The sequence below is a fragment of the Eublepharis macularius genome, chromosome 6 (assembly GCF_028583425.1).
Source record: "Eublepharis macularius isolate TG4126 chromosome 6, MPM_Emac_v1.0, whole genome shotgun sequence".
In the NCBI taxonomy this organism is placed as follows: Eukaryota; Metazoa; Chordata; class Lepidosauria; order Squamata; family Eublepharidae; genus Eublepharis; species Eublepharis macularius.
In genome coordinates, this window is record NC_072795.1 from 130012256 (window position 1) to 130029827 (window position 17572).

The 17572-nt window shown below is 46.9% G+C and overlaps 1 protein-coding gene and 1 long non-coding RNA gene across 3 annotated transcripts; one reads left to right on the forward strand and one right to left on the reverse strand.

The window, feature by feature from the left end:
• Positions 1 to 3990, reverse strand: LOC129332321 (uncharacterized). The gene is made up of 2 exons (XR_008597321.1): positions 3641 to 3990; positions 1 to 1517 (listed from the first exon to the last, which is right to left on the reverse strand). It is a non-coding gene; the product is annotated as an uncharacterized LOC129332321 (long non-coding RNA).
• Positions 3991 to 4052: 62 nt separating this feature from the next.
• MTG1 (mitochondrial ribosome associated GTPase 1) lies at positions 4053 to 17147 on the forward strand. 2 transcript variants are annotated; one of them, XM_054983358.1, is made up of 11 exons: positions 4053 to 4374; positions 4876 to 4939; positions 6104 to 6209; positions 9359 to 9439; positions 10181 to 10237; positions 10608 to 10698; positions 11610 to 11671; positions 14026 to 14122; positions 14686 to 14767; positions 14864 to 14976; positions 16135 to 17147. In XM_054983358.1, the coding sequence occupies exons 1-11, from the start codon at positions 4269 to 4271 to the stop codon at positions 16230 to 16232; spliced, it is 957 nt and encodes a 318-aa protein (XP_054839333.1). In that variant the 5' UTR covers positions 4053 to 4268; the 3' UTR covers positions 16233 to 17147. The 2 variants fall into 2 exon arrangements, with proteins under 2 accessions (XP_054839333.1, XP_054839334.1); XM_054983359.1 differs by lacking the exon at positions 4053 to 4374 and adding an exon at positions 4404 to 4657.
• Positions 17148 to 17572: the final 425 nt, after the last annotated feature.

Below are 17572 nucleotides of genomic sequence, written 5' to 3' on the forward strand. Positions count from 1 at the left end.
TTTTGTTCTGCTGATGGAAAATTTATTTGGCCCTAGATTACTGCAGTGCAAGTGACAAGTTTCAGCACAGACAAAGCCACTGCCTGCTTGAGTAGAGATTGAGAATACCGACCTTGATGGTCCAAAGGTCTACCACACATGAAGCTATAGAGCAGCTTCATGTGTGGTATAAAGCAGATTCACGTATTCAAACAGGAACAGGGTCAGGCTTAATGGCACGCAGGAAGTGGTAGGTTCAATCTCTGGCATCTCTCGTTTAACGGTGTCAGGTCATAAGTAATGTGTAAGATCTGTGCCTGAGACACTGAGGAGCCTCTGTCAGTCAGAGTAGACAAAGACAGTCCTGACCTTGATAGGTACTGTCCGGCTGTCTCTGAAGGGAGCTTTGACTCTCAAGAGCTTATACCCTGAAAATCTTGTTGGTCTCTAAGATGCCACTGGACTCAGATCCTGTTTTTCTCAGACAGGAATGGCATGGAACATGAATACGGGTAAGCACTAGAGATGGGCACAAACTGGACACGAATATGGGTAGGCACTAGAGATGGGCACGAACTGGAAAAATGGCGGTTTGTTGCGGTTTGTGGTTCGTCGCGTTTCACGAACCATGAATCGGCATAAAATTGCCTGGTTCACAAACCGGTTCATTTGGTTCATGAAAACGTCACTTCTGGGGCAGCAGGTCTGCAGAAAGCCCCTCCCACTGTTGCCTAGGAAACTGATTGATTGGCGCCAAGCTGTATGCAGTGACGAATCGAAAAATGTACCACTCTAAAATCATAACAGTTTGTTGTGGTTTGTCAGAAAAATGGCTTGGTTTGTGACAAACTTTGGTTTGTTCTTCGGTTTGTACCCATCTCTAGTAAGCACTCTACCTATGGCCACCATCTCACTTGTTTTGTTCTTTCCTGCCTAGTTTAGAAGCATATTCCATACAACCAGGAGGACCAGATAAATGGTGTCGTTACTCAAAGCTTTGTAGGAGGTTACACCGCATATGGTGGGAAATGCCATGCTGGTGTGAATTGTGTAAAGCAGCAATAAGGTGCAAGTGCCAAAGAAAATGCCTTGAGAGCAGAAGCCATCAGACCAAGCTGTAGGGGCTATTTCCTTCCCAGGCTTTTATTGAGAGACAGAGATGGGGCTGGCTAGGAAAGCCCCCCTTGTTCTTCACTGCAGGCACTGCAGTCCTTCTCAGCAGATGAGACCGGGCAGGGATTTGATCGGTGGTGTGAGAATCTCAGTGAAGGCAGCTGGGGGTCCAGAGGAATCAGTCTAATACCAATTGGTGCAGGAGATGAGATAGCGTACATCATCCAGCATGTCCAAGAGCCAGGCTTGACAGTGAGTAGGGGGCGGCGGCTCCGACTTCCCTTCCGATGCCGACGGCGTTACAGTGGGAGGAATGCATCCTTCATCAGGCACCTGTAGGCCCTGCACTGGCCCAATAGCTACTTCCTCCTCTTCTTTCTCCTGCTCTTTGCAGTTCTCTGACGGTGCGCTGGTGTTGCTCATTTCTAGAGCATGGGTAGAATAGAGGAAAAAATAGATTAGAGTTGCATACAGCCTGACTATAAATCCAAAGTGGCCACTGGCCATGATTCTACAGGTTCAGAAACAGTGTTCAAGGCAGTAGCCCCTCTCTGCTGGAACTCCTCTATGTACCCTTTGTACTGGAAAATTGGAATGGAAAACTAGTTCAATTTTTTATCCCCGATTTCAGGAGAAGGGTTAGCTTGTCATAGCCACTGTGTACCACTGCTCCATCTAGCTTAGTATTGTCCTCTCTCAGCAATAGCTCCTTTCCTGGACCTGAGGCACACCCAGAGAGATCTTTCCCAGTCCTGCTGTAAGATCCTTTTAGCTGGAGGTGGAACCATGTATATGCAAAATGTGTTCTTAAAGCAACACTGCCCCCTCCCCTGCTCCTAGATTTGGATTCTTCAAGCTGTATCTCCTTTTCTGCCAGAGAGAGACAACTCACACAATACCTGGCTTCCAGTTTGACTTGCAAATGCAATCCCCACGTTACAGTGCATGAAGGGTTAACGCACAACATGTGTCCCCAAACATACAATGCCCAAGGTTGGATGTCTGTAATAAGATGTGGAGACAGAAGGTTAAGTAGATTTATCCTTCCTGTAGCTTGAGATAATCCTAGCCCAAGCTAGCCTTATCTTTGTCAGATCTCAGAAGCCGACCACTTTGGTTAGTGGATGGGAGATCACCAAAGAAGTCCGGGGTCACTAGGCAGACAATGGCAAACCACCTCTGTTCATCTACAGGGTTGCCATGTGCTAGCTGTGACTTCCTGGCATTTTACACACACAGTTTGAGACCGTATTATGAGGCATCTTTCAATAGGATCCAGAATAGGTACCCAAGCTCAACATAACAACACCAGTTGTAGAAGAAAATAACTATGCTGTATTAACATCTTTAACCTGCAATGCAAGTCTCATTTCAATGGGTTTGTTTTGCTTTTCAGGCCCCCTCCCCACTCTTGGTCCATCAGTTGAAGACCAACATAAGTTATTTGAGGGATCAGCCTGACTATAAATCCAGAGCTCCCAGTGATTTTTTAAAAATAGGCTAGGAAATTAAGGCCTAACACCCAAGGTTTTCTGGAGCCGTGACCCGTTATAACTTCAAAACATCTTTCTGCCACCCCCTCTTTACTTACATTACAATTTCTATGAAAGGAGAATGAAATGAAAGTAGGTTGAAAGGGCACAGGGATAGGAGAGCCAGGACCCAAGCACTAAATACCCATTTTAAAGCTTAAGGAATCATCAATTGACAGTGTATATAATTATAAAATCCCCTAACACACACACACATCTAAAATATGGAAAAATTTAATTGGATCACACTGAAGTGTATTCACTAGCCGTTTGCTCAACCCTCACCATTCTTCCGATCCATTATTTCCATGCTATTTTTCATCCCCTTTCTCCACCTGGAATACTAGGATAACCACCATAGACAGCTAAGTTGCTTTTTAACTTCTAAAAGAATTTCAAATATTTTAGAAATTCATATTTACACCAGTTTGGTGTAGTGGTTAAGAGCAGCAGGACTCTAATCTGGAGAACCGGGTTTGATTCCCCACTCCTCCACCTGAAGCCAGTGGGGTGACCTTGGACGAGTCACAGCTCTCTCAGAACTCTCTCAGCCCCACCCACCTTGCAAGGTGAGTGATGTAAGGATAATAATTAACACACTTTGTAAACCACACCGAATGGGCATTAAGTTATCCTGAAGGGCATCATAATAATAATATTTGATTTATATATTAAATATTATTATTAGAAAAGAGCAAGAGTCCAGTAGCACCTATAAGACTAACAAAATTTGTGGTAGGGTGTGAGCTTTCGTGAGCAGTGAGCTGTGGCTCATGAAAGCTCATACTCTACCATAGTGGTCCCCAACCTTTTTAGCACCAGGCACCAATTTTGTGGAAGACAATTTTTCCACGGACTGGGGGATGGTGGTTTTGGGATGGTATAATTGCACACTTTATTTCTATTTATTATTATTATTATTATTATTATTATTATTATTATTATTATTAGAAATCAGACTTGATTCAGAGAACAAAACTCCTGCGGGTAGAGAGGGCTAGTGGCCGGTTACTCACAGTCACCCTCGAGGCCTCTTCCCCCCCAGGCCGGATTTCTGCACGAAGGGTCGCGAACTCCGCCTTGGGGAATTCTGGGGGAAGGCCGGTAGAGGGCGACGTCTGGGAACAGACCTCAGAGGAGTCCCCCCTCCGAAGCCACCATTTCCTCCAGGGGAACTAAGCCCTGTTGCTTGAAGATCAATTGGAATTCCGGGAGATCTCCAGGCCCCACCTGGAGGTTGGCAAGCTGGAGTAAAGGCTACCGGGGGGCCCAAGAAGCACCGACTCCCATCAAGGAAATGACGAAGGGTTTTGCTTTAAGGCTTCGACTCAATTCAAGGCAACTCAATGGCCGCTTGACCCTGCCCCCTCACCGTCTCATTGACAGGCCCCGCCCTTCAACTTCCGCACATGCGCTCTGCCGCTAAAGAGGCTGTGAGGCGCGGACCGAGAGACGCCCACGAAGGGCAGGCTCAGGGCCAGTGAGGTCACAAAGCGGCTCTCCCCGATTGGCTGAAAGAAACCCTCCGTTTGCTTTCCTCACAGGGACCGTTGCCAAGGGAAACAAGCCCGTCTTGTTTCCCCTCCCCGTCATCCGCCGGAAAGAGCTATCGCTTCCGGTTGGGACTCTCTGGCGCAGGAGAAGATGCGGCTCTTCTCTGTCCTGCGGGCCCCGGCTGTGGGTTGGCGGGAGCGGTTCGACTGTGGCGGCCGAGAAGTGGCCCGCTGGTTCCCCGGGCACATGGCAAAAGGCAGGCTGGGAGTGGGGGGAAGGGTGGGGAAGTTAGTTCGCCCGTAGACACTCCGGAAAGGCATAAAATCTAAACTTCCGGTTTAAAAAAATGGTAGCTGGCGTCGCTCTAGGCTGTGGCATCCCTATGGTGAGGCATACTTGGCCTTGCTAGTGGGAGAAGAGGGCAGATGCGGAGGCCGGGAGAGACTAGGGTTGCCAGCTCCGGGTTTGGAAATTCCTGGAGATTTGGGAGGAGTATCCTAAGGAGGACGGAGTTTGGGAAGGCGAGGAACCCCAGCAAGGTGTATTATCACAGTCCACCTTCCTAAACAGCCATTTTCTCCTGAGGAACTGATCGCTGTTGCCTGGAGATCAGTTGTGATTCCCAGAGATCTCCAGCCATCACCTGGAAGTTGGCAACCGTAGCAGAGACACCCCACCCCGCAGCCATTCCAAGCTCTCCCATGGTGAACCTGCAGAGCATCGCTGCCCGCTGACTTGGCCTAACCTTATTTTATAGGGCTGAAGGACATGAAGAACCGCCTGCGCGTAGTGGACTGCTTGCTGGAGGTGCACGATGCCCGCATATCCTTTTGAGGGTGTGAAAGGATGCCAGTCAAGATTTTTTTGGCCTAACAAAGTACAAATTCCCACCCATCTCCAGCCTGTCCTATCTCAGCACCCAAGGAAACACCATAAGAGCTTGGCTGATCCTGGCTGGTTGGAGCGGCAAGGGCCCAGGATGAGATTATAACCACCTCCCTGGATATTCAGTCCCCTCCTCATTGTCCCTTGAGTGGCTTGGCCTTACAGCTAGCTGTGAACATGACTCTTCAAGAAGGGCTGAGTGGGTGTAGGTTATATCTGCTATGCTGTTTACTGGTGCCTGACCCTGCTTTGCAGCTTCTAAAACATTCTCATTTCTGCATGTGGGTCATTGAGCTCTTTCAGGTTTTCAGTTCATGCCACAGGCCCTTAGAAGTTAATCCATGTTTTATCAGTACCATTTTTAAAAAGTTTTAAAATCTTTAACAAGGGAATCAAGGTGGCTTTCATACTAAACATTGCACTACTCATTGAAATACAATTCTGACTTCAGAACCATCCAGAACCAATATTTGCCCCCACAGTAGGGAAAATTCTACTGGAAAGGCCCATGAAAGAGATGTTTCAAAAGTTCAACAGACCTGGTGTGTAAATGAATTCATTTGGACACAGAATGCCAGCATATTGCTTCAGTAAATGCATTTGATGAAGTGTAGTTACTGTGTAAAGACATCCAGATTTGTTGTGGGATTAAGGATTCCATTGAATATTCAGGAGGTATGAAGATGTCCGTGGTATAAATCCTGCTATGGCCATTTTATTGCTATATCCTGTTTCAGAAGCCAGGGAAGGGCATTGCAGAATAAAATGTTGCAGCATTCAGCAGGCAGAGGGGGGGGGGGAAACATTTCAGTGCATTAGCAGTAGTGTGGGGTAACCATGACTGGAGAGGAGTGTAAAGGACACCAGCATATTTCACTGTTTCTATCTGTATAATGACAAAGAATGGGTTCTCTGCAAAGCTGTAAGTTTGGGGACTTAACAGGATTTCAGCTTTCCCTTTGAAGTTTGCCTGTCAAGCATTTCCTAGCTTAAAATGTCACCAACATGGCTGCAGGCTTCAGACTTCTCCAACCGTGCTGAAACTTTCCAAGAGGGTGCTGCCATTCCCTGCTCTTCTTTGGTTCCTTAGCACATATGCACATCCCACTCTCTGGCCGGAACCCTCTACTGCAGCAAGCACTGGGTATCCGTCCCCACTTGCTGGTGCTGAACAAGATGGACCTTGCAGACCTGACCCACAAATCGGTAAGACCCAAAGGAGGATCTGCCTGTATTGGCTCTGTGACTTTGACACCAGGACTAACCAACAGGTGGGAAGCACCACTGTGTCTCCCATCAGGTAGCTTGTCACATTGCAGCTTGCTTTCCAGAAGCAGTCCTTGCTCTTTGTTCCGACCAGCAAGTTTTCAGCCCAGCAATTAGCCAGCAGTGTTTACAGATGGTTCTCAGGACTGTGTGGGAGCAACATTCACCGCAAGCATTAAGCGGTAGCTAGAAAGGTCCCCACCAAATCGTTTGCATGTCTTGCAGATTTTTTTGTGACTGGCTTTGAATTACAATAAATCCTAAACTGGTCAAACCGGTGATGTGTAATAATGTGCTTGAGTGGACGCTGTCCCTGGATTCATTCAGCTTCATCTAGCTGTTGCTTCCAGGTATATTCTCTCAGTTGGAAGCAGTTTATTCCCACAATGATGTTATTTTTTGTTGGGTTGAACTAGCTAACCAGATTGGCAACCAAATTTTCCATTCCACGTGCAAGGCCTAATCCACTACCACAACATGCCTGTGCATTTTCCATGTATGTACGTAGTTGTTGCTTAGTGTCATATTCCAGGACACTGAGAAGTCTACACAGAAAGGGAGAAAATCCTCAGAATTGCGAATTCGGTAGCACAGGTGCAGAAGAGTGTTACATTCAAGCTTCACACACGAACTCGTGAACTCCGGCAAAATCTTGCTCTAAATATAAGAAAATGGAGATTAAGATTAGGAAGAAAACCTCAGATGCACAATCACAGCACAGCAGGCCTCAGCTCACACCCTTCTTAGTCCACCGAGACAGCATCAGTTCCTGCTGGACCAACTACGCTGTCAGCTCTTAAAATAAACCTCCTGTCACTTAATCCTTGCGTCACAAGCAGGAGAAGATAGTCGTAGCGCCTTAATATGCAGAGTTTTGCTCCCTGCTATGGTGAACTCCGGAGAGTAGCGTTGATGTCTGCAGAGAATGTCTTTAGCCCAGGGAGGAGAAATGAGTATGCTTGTTCCAAGTCTGGACTTGTAAAGGGGAGAGGACTCCTCACTTTACTTTTAATGTTGGAATCAGTGGCTTTTTACATCAGAAAACAGCTTTTGTGGTATACATTTTTGAACTGCACAAACGTTTCTCTGGAACTGCACATTGTGTGTCTGACTGTGTATTTAAAAATGTCCATGCCAATTGCATCCCTTAAGAATTACAGGCAAAAAGATGTCCCAGCTTAACTAAGGACTCCAGAAATCTCAGTAGCTGCTAATGTGGGACTCCTTCCCAGTGCTTTTTTTCTGGGAAAAGAGGTGGTGGAACTCAGTGGGTTGCCCTCAGAGAAAATGGTCACATGGCTGGTGGCCCCGCCCCCTGATCTCCAGACAGCGGCGTTTAGACTGCCCTCCGGCAATCTAAACTCCCCTCTGTCTGGAGATCAGGGGGTGGGGCCACCAGCCATGTGACCATTTTCGAGAGGTTCCGGAACTCCATTCCACCACGTTCCAGCTGAAAAAAAAGCCCTGCTCCTTCCAATGGTATACTTTTGACTGCCTGACATATATTGATTGACCGTCCCACTTATTTCACAGCCTTTATTTTAATATACAAAGCTACTTTATTGGGAGGTTTCTAGAGGTGGGAACACAAATTTGAGGGTGGAGGATCAGTTGGCCAAAATCTTTTTAAAGGACTTGAAAATCTTGTGTGATTAAAAGGAAGAAAACAGTTCCGCCTTGCTGGAAGTACTTTGTGAGATGACTGTTTGGTGGTTCCAGCCGGATCTTATGCATGTAGAGAAATTAGTATATATCACAGATTTTACCAATTTAGGAATTGACCATAATTCAGAACCAACGAATGTGACAAAAAAGTACCAAATACAAAAAATTTAGATGATCTAAAATGAGGTGCAGTATGACCTAGATACCACTGCGCCAAAAAACTTGTAAGCTACCTACCTACTTTGTCCTAGCAAATGCAGGATAAAGAGAGAAAGCTCTCTGGCCAGTGGTAATATATTGATAAATAATACATTTGGATGATAAGGACTGTTTAAAATGCTTATTTTACCATGTAAAGAGCCTTGTAGGTACTAAATTTATAGATATAAAATATTCGGGCCTTACAGGGGCATCAGAGTGTAAACATTCTCTATGATCTAAATACTTAAAATTTGGTGCTTTGTTCAGTTACTAGGGGGGGAAATCCTAAATCTTACAGGGAAACTATTTCTACTGTATCTTACCATGAATAACCCTTTTCCCAATGATGCAAGAAATGGGAGACAGAACCGCTGATTAATTCCTACCAGAGATTACTTTTCGGTTTTCTCTGTGGATTGGATGAGGTGGAGGTTTGTACCAGTCAAATAGCCATTTCATATACAGGGCATTAGAACTTCCTGTTACACAGGAAGTATCTGTAATACCCTTGTAAGAAGAATCAGTGTATATGCAGTGTGTAAAATTTGTCCCGTGGGATTTATTCACTTAAGCCATAGGCTTGCCAGGTAAGCACAGGTTTGTTTTCATAATTGCTGATTGATTGTAATTTGGTTGTCGGCCTAGAGCAGAGGTGGGCAATTGTTTTGGCTTGGGGGCCAATTTTTGGGAGCGGAGGTTAGCGGAGGGCCGCACCTTTTAAAATGATTGCATTCATTAGTTAACTTTGCATTTCAGAAGAGGTATAAATTGTATCATAAAAATCAATAAATATAAATTAAATAAAATAGTGGTAGTTTTATTCAATTTATTTATTGTGCTAATTTCATATCGCGCATGGGAAGGAAATCTCGGTTCAAGGTGGATTTTTCTGACTGTCTTGGCGGGCCACAAAAAACTCTGTAGCAGGTCGCATGTGGCCCGCAGGCCGCAATTTGCCCACCCCTGGCCTAGAGGAATGTTTACTCTGAATCCGGCAGGGTGATCTTACCTTCCTTCTCTGTGATCCTATCGCTGTGTATTTGAAATATAGGCAGCTCAAAACCGGCTCTTACGTTTTGTTACGTAATTGCTGGTTTCTATCAGTAGATCCCCAGCACTATAATGATCCCATGTCAAGCTGACAGCCATGCAAAAAAATCCTAAATATAAGTTGGCGCCGGTTTTCTTCCTTCCGATTAATAAAATAATCTCCTTGCTTTCAGCGGATTCTGGAATGTTTGAGACAGCAAGGTCTCAGCCACGTCCTTTTCACAGATTGCCTCCAAGATGAAAATATTGACAAGGTACTATTCTGTTAGAGTGTTCTCATAAGGTAGGGTGGGTGGAGGCACCGTGTCCTAGAAACCAGCTTCCTGCTTGTGCTGCTTTGTGAATCCAGGAAAGGGACCTGGTTCATAGTCCTTACTTCCGAGTTCCTTAAACTTGTACAGTCATCCCTTGGGGAGAGAAATGGGCAATATCCTGTTTGGTGTAGTGGTTAAGAGCAGCAGGACTGTAATCTGGACAACCAGGTTTGATTCCCCACTCCTCCACTTGAAGCCATCTGGGTGACCTTGGGTCAGTCACAGCTCTCTTGGAGCTCTCTCGGCCCCACCCACTTCACAGGGTGATTTTCATGAGGATAATAATAACACAGTTTGTAAACTGCTCTGAGTGGGCATTTTGTCCTGAAGGGCAGAATATAAATTGAATGTTGTTGTTTGTTGTTATTCACATTTAATACTCCCAGTTTGGTGTAGTGGTTAAGAGCAGCAGGACTCTAATCCGGATAGCCAGGTTTGATTCCCCACTCCTCTGCTTGAAGCCAGCTGGGTGACCTTAGATCAGTCACAGCTCTGTCAGAGCTCTCTCAGCCCCACCCACCTCACAGGGTGATTGTTGTGAGGATAATAATAATACACTTTGTAAACCGCTCTGAGTGGGCAGTAAGTTGTCCCAAAGGGTGGAATATAAATCAAATGTTGTTATTACTGTTGCTGTCCCTCACTGCGGCCATAAAGCATTACTCTTGTCTTTCTTTGCAGATTGTGCCCCTTATCACGGAACTGGTCAGCAATAGCCAGCGCTATCAGAGGGCTGAGGTGAGTTCTCTCGGGTTGCTGTCATTCTGGGAGTGGCAACATTGCTGTAGTTGTACTCTGTAGTAAAGGAGCCAAGTGGCTAATGATTGAGAAGGTTCTCTTTCTTAATCTGTGGGAAATGCTGGAGGGATCTTTCTGTGTCTGTATCATTGCAGAAATATGATTGGATTATGTACGAATGTGATCCCCAGGTTAGTGATGTTGAAGTTCTTGAGTAGAACTTGAATCCCAGAGTTGGATCTGCCTGTAAGGTCAACTGTGCTATCTAGGAACCAAAGGAGGCACTACAGCCTGCTTCTGGTCTCTCTTGCTATTGCCAGGTGACTTTGAAAGGTGGCAGACCGGTTCTGACTTTTTTGGTTGGTTCCAGAATATTGAAAGTTGCATCATGGTCATCGGTGTGCCAAACGTGGGGAAATCCTCAGTCATCAACTCATTGAGAAGGCTACATCTCCAAAAGGGTATGTGTGTGTTATGTGCCGTCAAGTTGCCTCCGACCTATGGCGACCCTATGAATGAAAGACCTCCAGAACGTCCTGTCATTAACAGACTTGCTCAGATCCTGCAAACTGGAGGACGTGGCTTCTTTTATTGCATCCAGCCATCTCATTTTAGGTGTTCCTCTTTGACTGCTGCCTTCCACTTTTCCTAGCATTATTGACTTTTCCAGAGAATCATGTCTTCTTATGATGTGACCAAAGTACGAGAGTCTTAGAGCCAAGGCACAAGTGACGCCTGACACAGGTTGGACACTTGTCAGCTTCCCTCAAGTTTTAATGGGAAATGTAGGCATCCTGGTCTTGCAGCTGTAATGGAGAGCCAAGCTGTAAAACCAGGACGCCTACATTTCCCATCAAAACTTGAGGGAAGCTGACAAGTGTCCAACCTGTGTCAGGCGTCACTTGTGCCTTGGCTCTTAGTCTTGTCCATTTAGCTTCTAAGAAGAATTCAGGCTTGATTTGATCTAGAACCCACTTATGACAAATAAGCAGCCATTATTTTGGCCATCCATAGTATCTACAAAACTCTCCTCCAGCACCACATTTCAAATGAATCAATTTTCTTCCTGTCAGCTTTCTTCACTGTCCAGCTTTCACATCCATACATAGTATTAGGGAATACCACAGTTTGGATTATCTTGATCTTGGTTCCCAGAGAGACATCTTTATCTTTAAGGATCTTATGTAGCTCCCTCACAGATGCTCTTCCAAGTCTCAATCTTCTGATTTCTTCATTGCAGTCTCCCTTTTGGTTGATGCTTTTTTATTTTTCTCCTTTGCCCAGTCCCCAGTTAGTGGCCCAAGGACTTGTTAAGAAGCGCCTTGTATCCTCTGTGTAACTTGACTTTTTTCCCCCCTTCCCTCTCTCTTAGGGAAAGCCTCTAGTGTTGGTGGGCAACCAGGTATTACCAGAGCGGTCCTTACCAGAATACAGGTAGTATGATAAGCCCTGAAAATTTGGGAAGTGGTTGGAAGGGACTGTTGTTCTGGGTCTGTGAACGCATACATGGATATTCTGTCAGAGAAAGTACACATGGCAGATGAAGAACCAGAGGCAAAAAGGACTGTCTGGACTTGTAAGGAACACACACTTACAAGGAACTGTGCTCTTAGACTTGTTTCATAGATGAACTAATACACCAGTTCATCTTCCTACCATATCTCTGCCTATGTGTAGATTTGTATGTTTAATGCCAAGGGCTGCAAGGCAGAGAAGGAAGCATTGCCAATATGTTGTATATATCTATGATCTGTGTGTGTGTAAAGTGCCATCTAGTCACAACTGACTTACGGCCACCCCAGCAAGGGCCTTCAAGGCAAGTGAGAAGCAGAGGTGGTTTGCCAGTGCCTTCCTCTGCAGAGTTTTCCTCGGTGGTCTTCCCTCCAAGTACTGACCCCGCTGAACTCCCGAGATCGGACAAAATCAAGCTATACCAAGCTGTCTTACCTCCATGTCTACGGTGTACGCAGTATTCAATAAAATCACAATAAAACAACAGCCTAATACAAGCAAGTAAAAACCACTATAGTCCCATCCCCAGCCTATAAAACCCCTGCAAATAACATAAAAATTGCAGGTGGATAAAATGCACAGGAATTTTCTCTGCCTCGCAGAAGGATATTAGATAGCAAAAGCATGCCGGAATAGTTCTGCCTTACAGAGTTTCCCGAACATCAGCAGGCCCTACTGAGCGTTCCTAAGGGAGGGTGCCACAGTTGCAGAGGTCCTCTTCCTGGTGGAAGGAAGGTCATGCCGCCGCAGGGCCAGGAACCGCCAGCAGGCCTGCAAAGATGAACGAGGCAGGCGGGGGGTGGGGGTGGGGGGGTCACAATGGGAAAGGAGGACCCAAAAGTAGGAGGGTTTCAGACCACGAAGGGCTTTAAAGGTGAGAGCTGGGTATGGCGCCCCCAAGGGGCATGACGTACCTGTTTCTGCTAAAGCACCTTGAATTGGATCCAGAGACTATTTGTAGATGCAGAGGAGTGAGCCGCGTCGGTCTGTGGCAGCAAAATCAAAAAAGAGTCCAGTGGCACCTTTAAGACTAACCAATTTTATTGTAGCCTAAGCTTTCGAGAATCAAGTTCTCTTCGTCAGATGCATGGTACAGAAACTGGTCAAATATAGAAGAGGAGGGGGGAGGAGGGGAGGAGAGAGAAGAGGCAGTTAGGGGGGGACGGGGAGGATGCAACCAAAACATTCCTTTGCTAGTAAATGTAAACATCTCCTTTTGGTGTGTGGATCAGTTGGCTTGTGTGAGGCTTCAAAGGAGTTTGCCGTGCTGTGGTCAGTTCTCTTTGTCAGATGCATCTGGCGGGGAGAGCTGTGGTTATGGAAGGCTTATACTACATTGGAATTGGATGGTCTGGTTGTTTTGCTGCTACAAACCAACACGCCAAACTCCTTTGAAGCCTTACACAAGCCAACTGACCCCCACACCAAAAGGAGATGTTTACATTTACTAGCAAAGGAATGTTTTGGTTGCATCCTCCCCCTCCCCCCCTAACTGTATCTTCTCTCTCCTCCCCTCCTCCCCCCTCCTCTTCTATATTTGACCAGTTTCTGTACCATGCATCTGACGAAGAGAACTTGATTCTCAAAAGCTTATGCTACAAAAAAGAGACTATTTGGTAACCAGTGCAGCTGCTTCAAAATCAGTGTTATGTGAGTTGACCATGATGACTCGGTAAGCTACCCAGCAGCTGCATTCTGCACCACCTGAAGTCTCTGGAGCATCTTCAAGGGTAGCCCTACATACTACATAGAGCAAGTTGCAGTTGTTTAAACGAGAGGTGTCTGTTGCATGGATCAGTGTGGCAAGGTTGGATTGAGATAGATACGGGGAAAGCTGTCGAGCCTGTCGAAGATGGGGAGAAGCTGTTCTAGCCACCCTGGACACCCGTTTGTCCATGACAAGCTTAGCATCAAGCCAAACCCCCAAACTCTTCACGGATCCCATTCTGCCATGGAAGCTCGCTGGGTGACCGTGCCCAGTCACAGCCTAACCTACCTCGTTGGGTTGTTGTAAGGATAAAGTGGAGGAGAGGAGAATGATGTAAGTGGGCCCCCACTGGGGAGAAAGGCGAGTTATAAAGTACATAAAATGAATAAGATCTCGCAACCCAGTTGAAGACCGCTGTACTCTACTACATCAGCTCTCAGTCTACACAAGTGAGCTGGTTCAGCTACCTCTTTTAGACCCACGAACTGCTTCTGGCTCCTTTGCCTTATAACTTCGTTGTGCCATGTTTGGAGACTGTAAAGTCAAGCCACGTCTGTTTGTATTCCAGGTTTGTGACCGACCTCTCATGTTCCTCTTGGATACCCCTGGAGTGCTGTCTCCCCAAATCGAGTCCGTAGAGATCGGCTTGAAACTTGCACTTTGTGGTGAGGGGGGTTTCTGAACATACGCTGTGTAGCCCGCTGTGTAGCCTGGGCGGGCAAGGCTTCTTTGTGACTTTGCTGACTGGGTAGGGGTCGGGATGGACAAAAGGAGGGAGCCAGCCTCATAGGACCCATTACCAGGGGGACAGACAAGTCAAGGAACATGCAAATATGTGCCTCTCCCAGCAGTCCTTGGCCCTTGGCTCTGCAACCCCATCTTCCAGTGGCCAGTTCCCTTTTAAAGGTCTGCATACCAGCCTATTGACCCCTGACCCTAGCTTAAGGGGTGCTACTAGAGAAGGGAGGAGAGGCAACAGGCAATGAATGTGCTTTCTTCTCTGCCTCGCAGCCCTAACCTCTAGGTCATTTGCTGCCCCCGTCCAGCGTTCTGGGGGAACGGTACCTTCTCTGAAGGAATCTGACACTTTCAGCAGTTCTCTGCTTTGGCTGCTGATGGACTGCTTGGGAGGAACAGACGGGCTTAACTTGCCTCCAAATCTCTTGAGAGGTAGTTTGGAATTTGGGTGCTTTGCCTGCAGCCAGAATTCTGATCCTTTTTCACATAGGGGCAATCCGGGATCACCTGGTAGGTGAGGAGGTCATTGCCGATTACCTGCTTTACACACTGAACCGTCAGCAGCAGTTCAGGTGAGGCAATCCCCTGGCTATTGAGAGAGCTGGGTATGGCGCCCCCAGGGGGCATGACGTACCTGTTTCTGCTATTCTGTGCCTCCTACTGTGCAGTTACGTAGAACGCTATCGACTGGCCAGCCCTTGTGATGACGTGGAGACTGTACTCAAGAGCATAGCACTACACTTGGGCAAGACCCGCCGAGTCAAAGTGTTGACGGGCACAGGTGAGTCATCTTTCCCTCTGCACTGGCTCTTCTCCAACCTGCCTTTGTGCCGGTCCTCCTGGGCTTCTGCTGCTGTTAATTTCTGCCTGGAAATTCTGTGAGTTGGGGTGGAAGGCGCGTAACTCACCAGACTGATGGTGCCTGATCCCAGAGATTGAATGTGTCTGGAGACGGTCAGCTGTGATGGCCAAAGTTCTCCTATGTTGCCAAGATGGCATCTCACTTTGCCCTGTGATACGCAAGGGGCACCTTGTGGTTGTCTTCAAGTCTAAGCTTGAAGGTACAGTGGAAAGAGCCACAGGAACAATGGAACAAATAGTGAAATCAGCACTGTGTTATGTGGCTAAAGGCCTCCCATCAGATGTAGCTGGTTTAAGAATTGGGCATGGGGTCCGTAGGACTGGCAGAGGGGGGAATCTACATCGGCATATCCACCTTGTAACGTTCCCTTCACAATCACACATTCTGCTTGAATGTCCCCTTCTTCTGCATAGACAGCCATCTGATATTGACTCCACTCAATTTCTGGAAGAGAACGCTGCTCCGTTTTGCAAGTGTGGTGTAGTGGCTAGAGTGACAGACTAGGATTTGGGCAGCCCGGGTTTGATTCCCCACTCTGCCATGGAAGCTTACTGGGTGACCTTGGGCTAATCACATACTCCAGCCTAGCCTACCTCACAGGATTGTTGTGAGGAAAAAATAGAGAATGATGTAAGCCACTTTCGGTTCCCACTGACGACAAAGGCAAGATATTAATGAAGTTTTTAAAAAGACCATTGGCTGACCAAAACTAATTCTGGGAGGCATGGAAGCTGCCTCTGACACTTCTTTTTAACGGAAAGAAATAAACTGGGGGCCTGGATACTGCTCCAAATTCCTAACTCAATAATGCTCTAACCTGCTCACCCTCATTCCCAAGGCAGGGCTCAGCAGTTGCTTTGGGATGCTGTTACCCACACAAAGGTAGTGAACACAGTTCCATATTGTCATAGGTCCAGAGGAGTTAGCCGTGTTAAGTCTACACTTGAAAAATAGTAGAGAGTCCAGTAGCACCTTTAAGGCTAACCAGCTTTCTTGTAGCATAAGCTTTTGAGAACCACAGCTCTCTTTGTCAGTTCCGTATGATGTGAGTGACCTTTCTCTCCCCCCTCTCGGCAGGAAACGTCACTGTGACTGCACCCAACTACAATGGAGCAGCGGTTGACTTGATCCACTCTTTCCGCAAGGGACTTCTTGGGAAGGTGATGCTCGACTGAGCACTCGCTTTGTGCCGGTGCTCCGGGTTTTCTTCCTGGATTGTACTGGGTGGTTTTGTTTGGAGCAGGGGGGACGCCCTCAGCCACCTGAAGAAGGCCATGTGGACTCGGCTTGTTGTCGATCATACAGCTATCTGCAGTTTACCTGCTTCTTTGGGAAACCATGGCCATACCTGTCTGCAGCCATGATATACGAGGAGGAAACTGGCAGCAAGGATAGTCGCGTGCAGCCTTCCGCCCCACTCCGTGTCCTGGGCATCCTTTCTCTTGTCCCTCAGTTCCTGCACCACGTCCCAGCAACCCAAGGAGGCATACTTTGGGGGAAGAGAGAGCTCCCTAGGTAGCTTGAGCAAAGAGCTCACGAGACCACTGCAGGTTGCAGCACCTGGCACACGTTATAGCGCGCACTCCTGTATATCAGTCAACAAGTTGCCCGATACGCATGCTATGAACTAAAGGATGACCCTGTGCTTAGCTAGGGCTGCTCTTCCAGTTGAAGAACTCTGATAGGCTGCCTCCGTCCTGGACTGCATCAGCTTCTCCCCTGTATGCTGGGATGGCTTAAATGACACGTTGCAGACTGCCTTTGACATCTCCCTCCCACCTAAAAGTGCAGAAAAGAAGATTCTTGTTGCAGAGGCAGCAGTTTCTCTCCTTCACCACCTTTTCCTGCATCAGGAGGACTGTGCCTCATCTCTCCCGCTCTGCAGTGCTTTTGAATGTTAAGGTTTACTTATCCATGCTGTGAAGACAGGTCTGTACAGCGTTCAGAGGGTCTAAAAGGCTCTTTGCTGGGACACAGATGGCAGAGCAAGGGGGAGACTAGGCTGCGATGGGGCTTCACTCCTAGGACTTTCCTGGGAGTAAGTCCCACTGAATAAAATGATACTTCTGAATAAACCTGCTTAAGATCGTTCTGTGAGTTGACAGACTTCCTGTGTCAGTTTGATCTGGGTAGTTGGCATGTTCTTTTGCTCCCATGTTGGGTCTTTGTTGACCTATCAGAGATTGAAAGAGAAAAGGGTGTTTCCCACTCTTTTCGGCACGCTGCGTGGCCAGCGACTTCAGTGCTGGTACATGCTATTCACAGTCAGAAAAGGATCCTGATAATATGGAAGAATGAGCAACTAGTATTTGGAACACAGTATTACTGTTGTGTATTGTGCCATCAGGTTGCTTCAGGGGGACACTGAATTAACAGGTCTTGCAAACTGAAAGCCAAGGTTTCCTTTTTTGAGTTACTCCCATCTCATAACTGTATTGCTGGGGACAGGATATTGTCTGCCATCTTCGGAGAAACAAGGATTCATTACCGGCCTTAATAAAAGACAAGGCAAAAA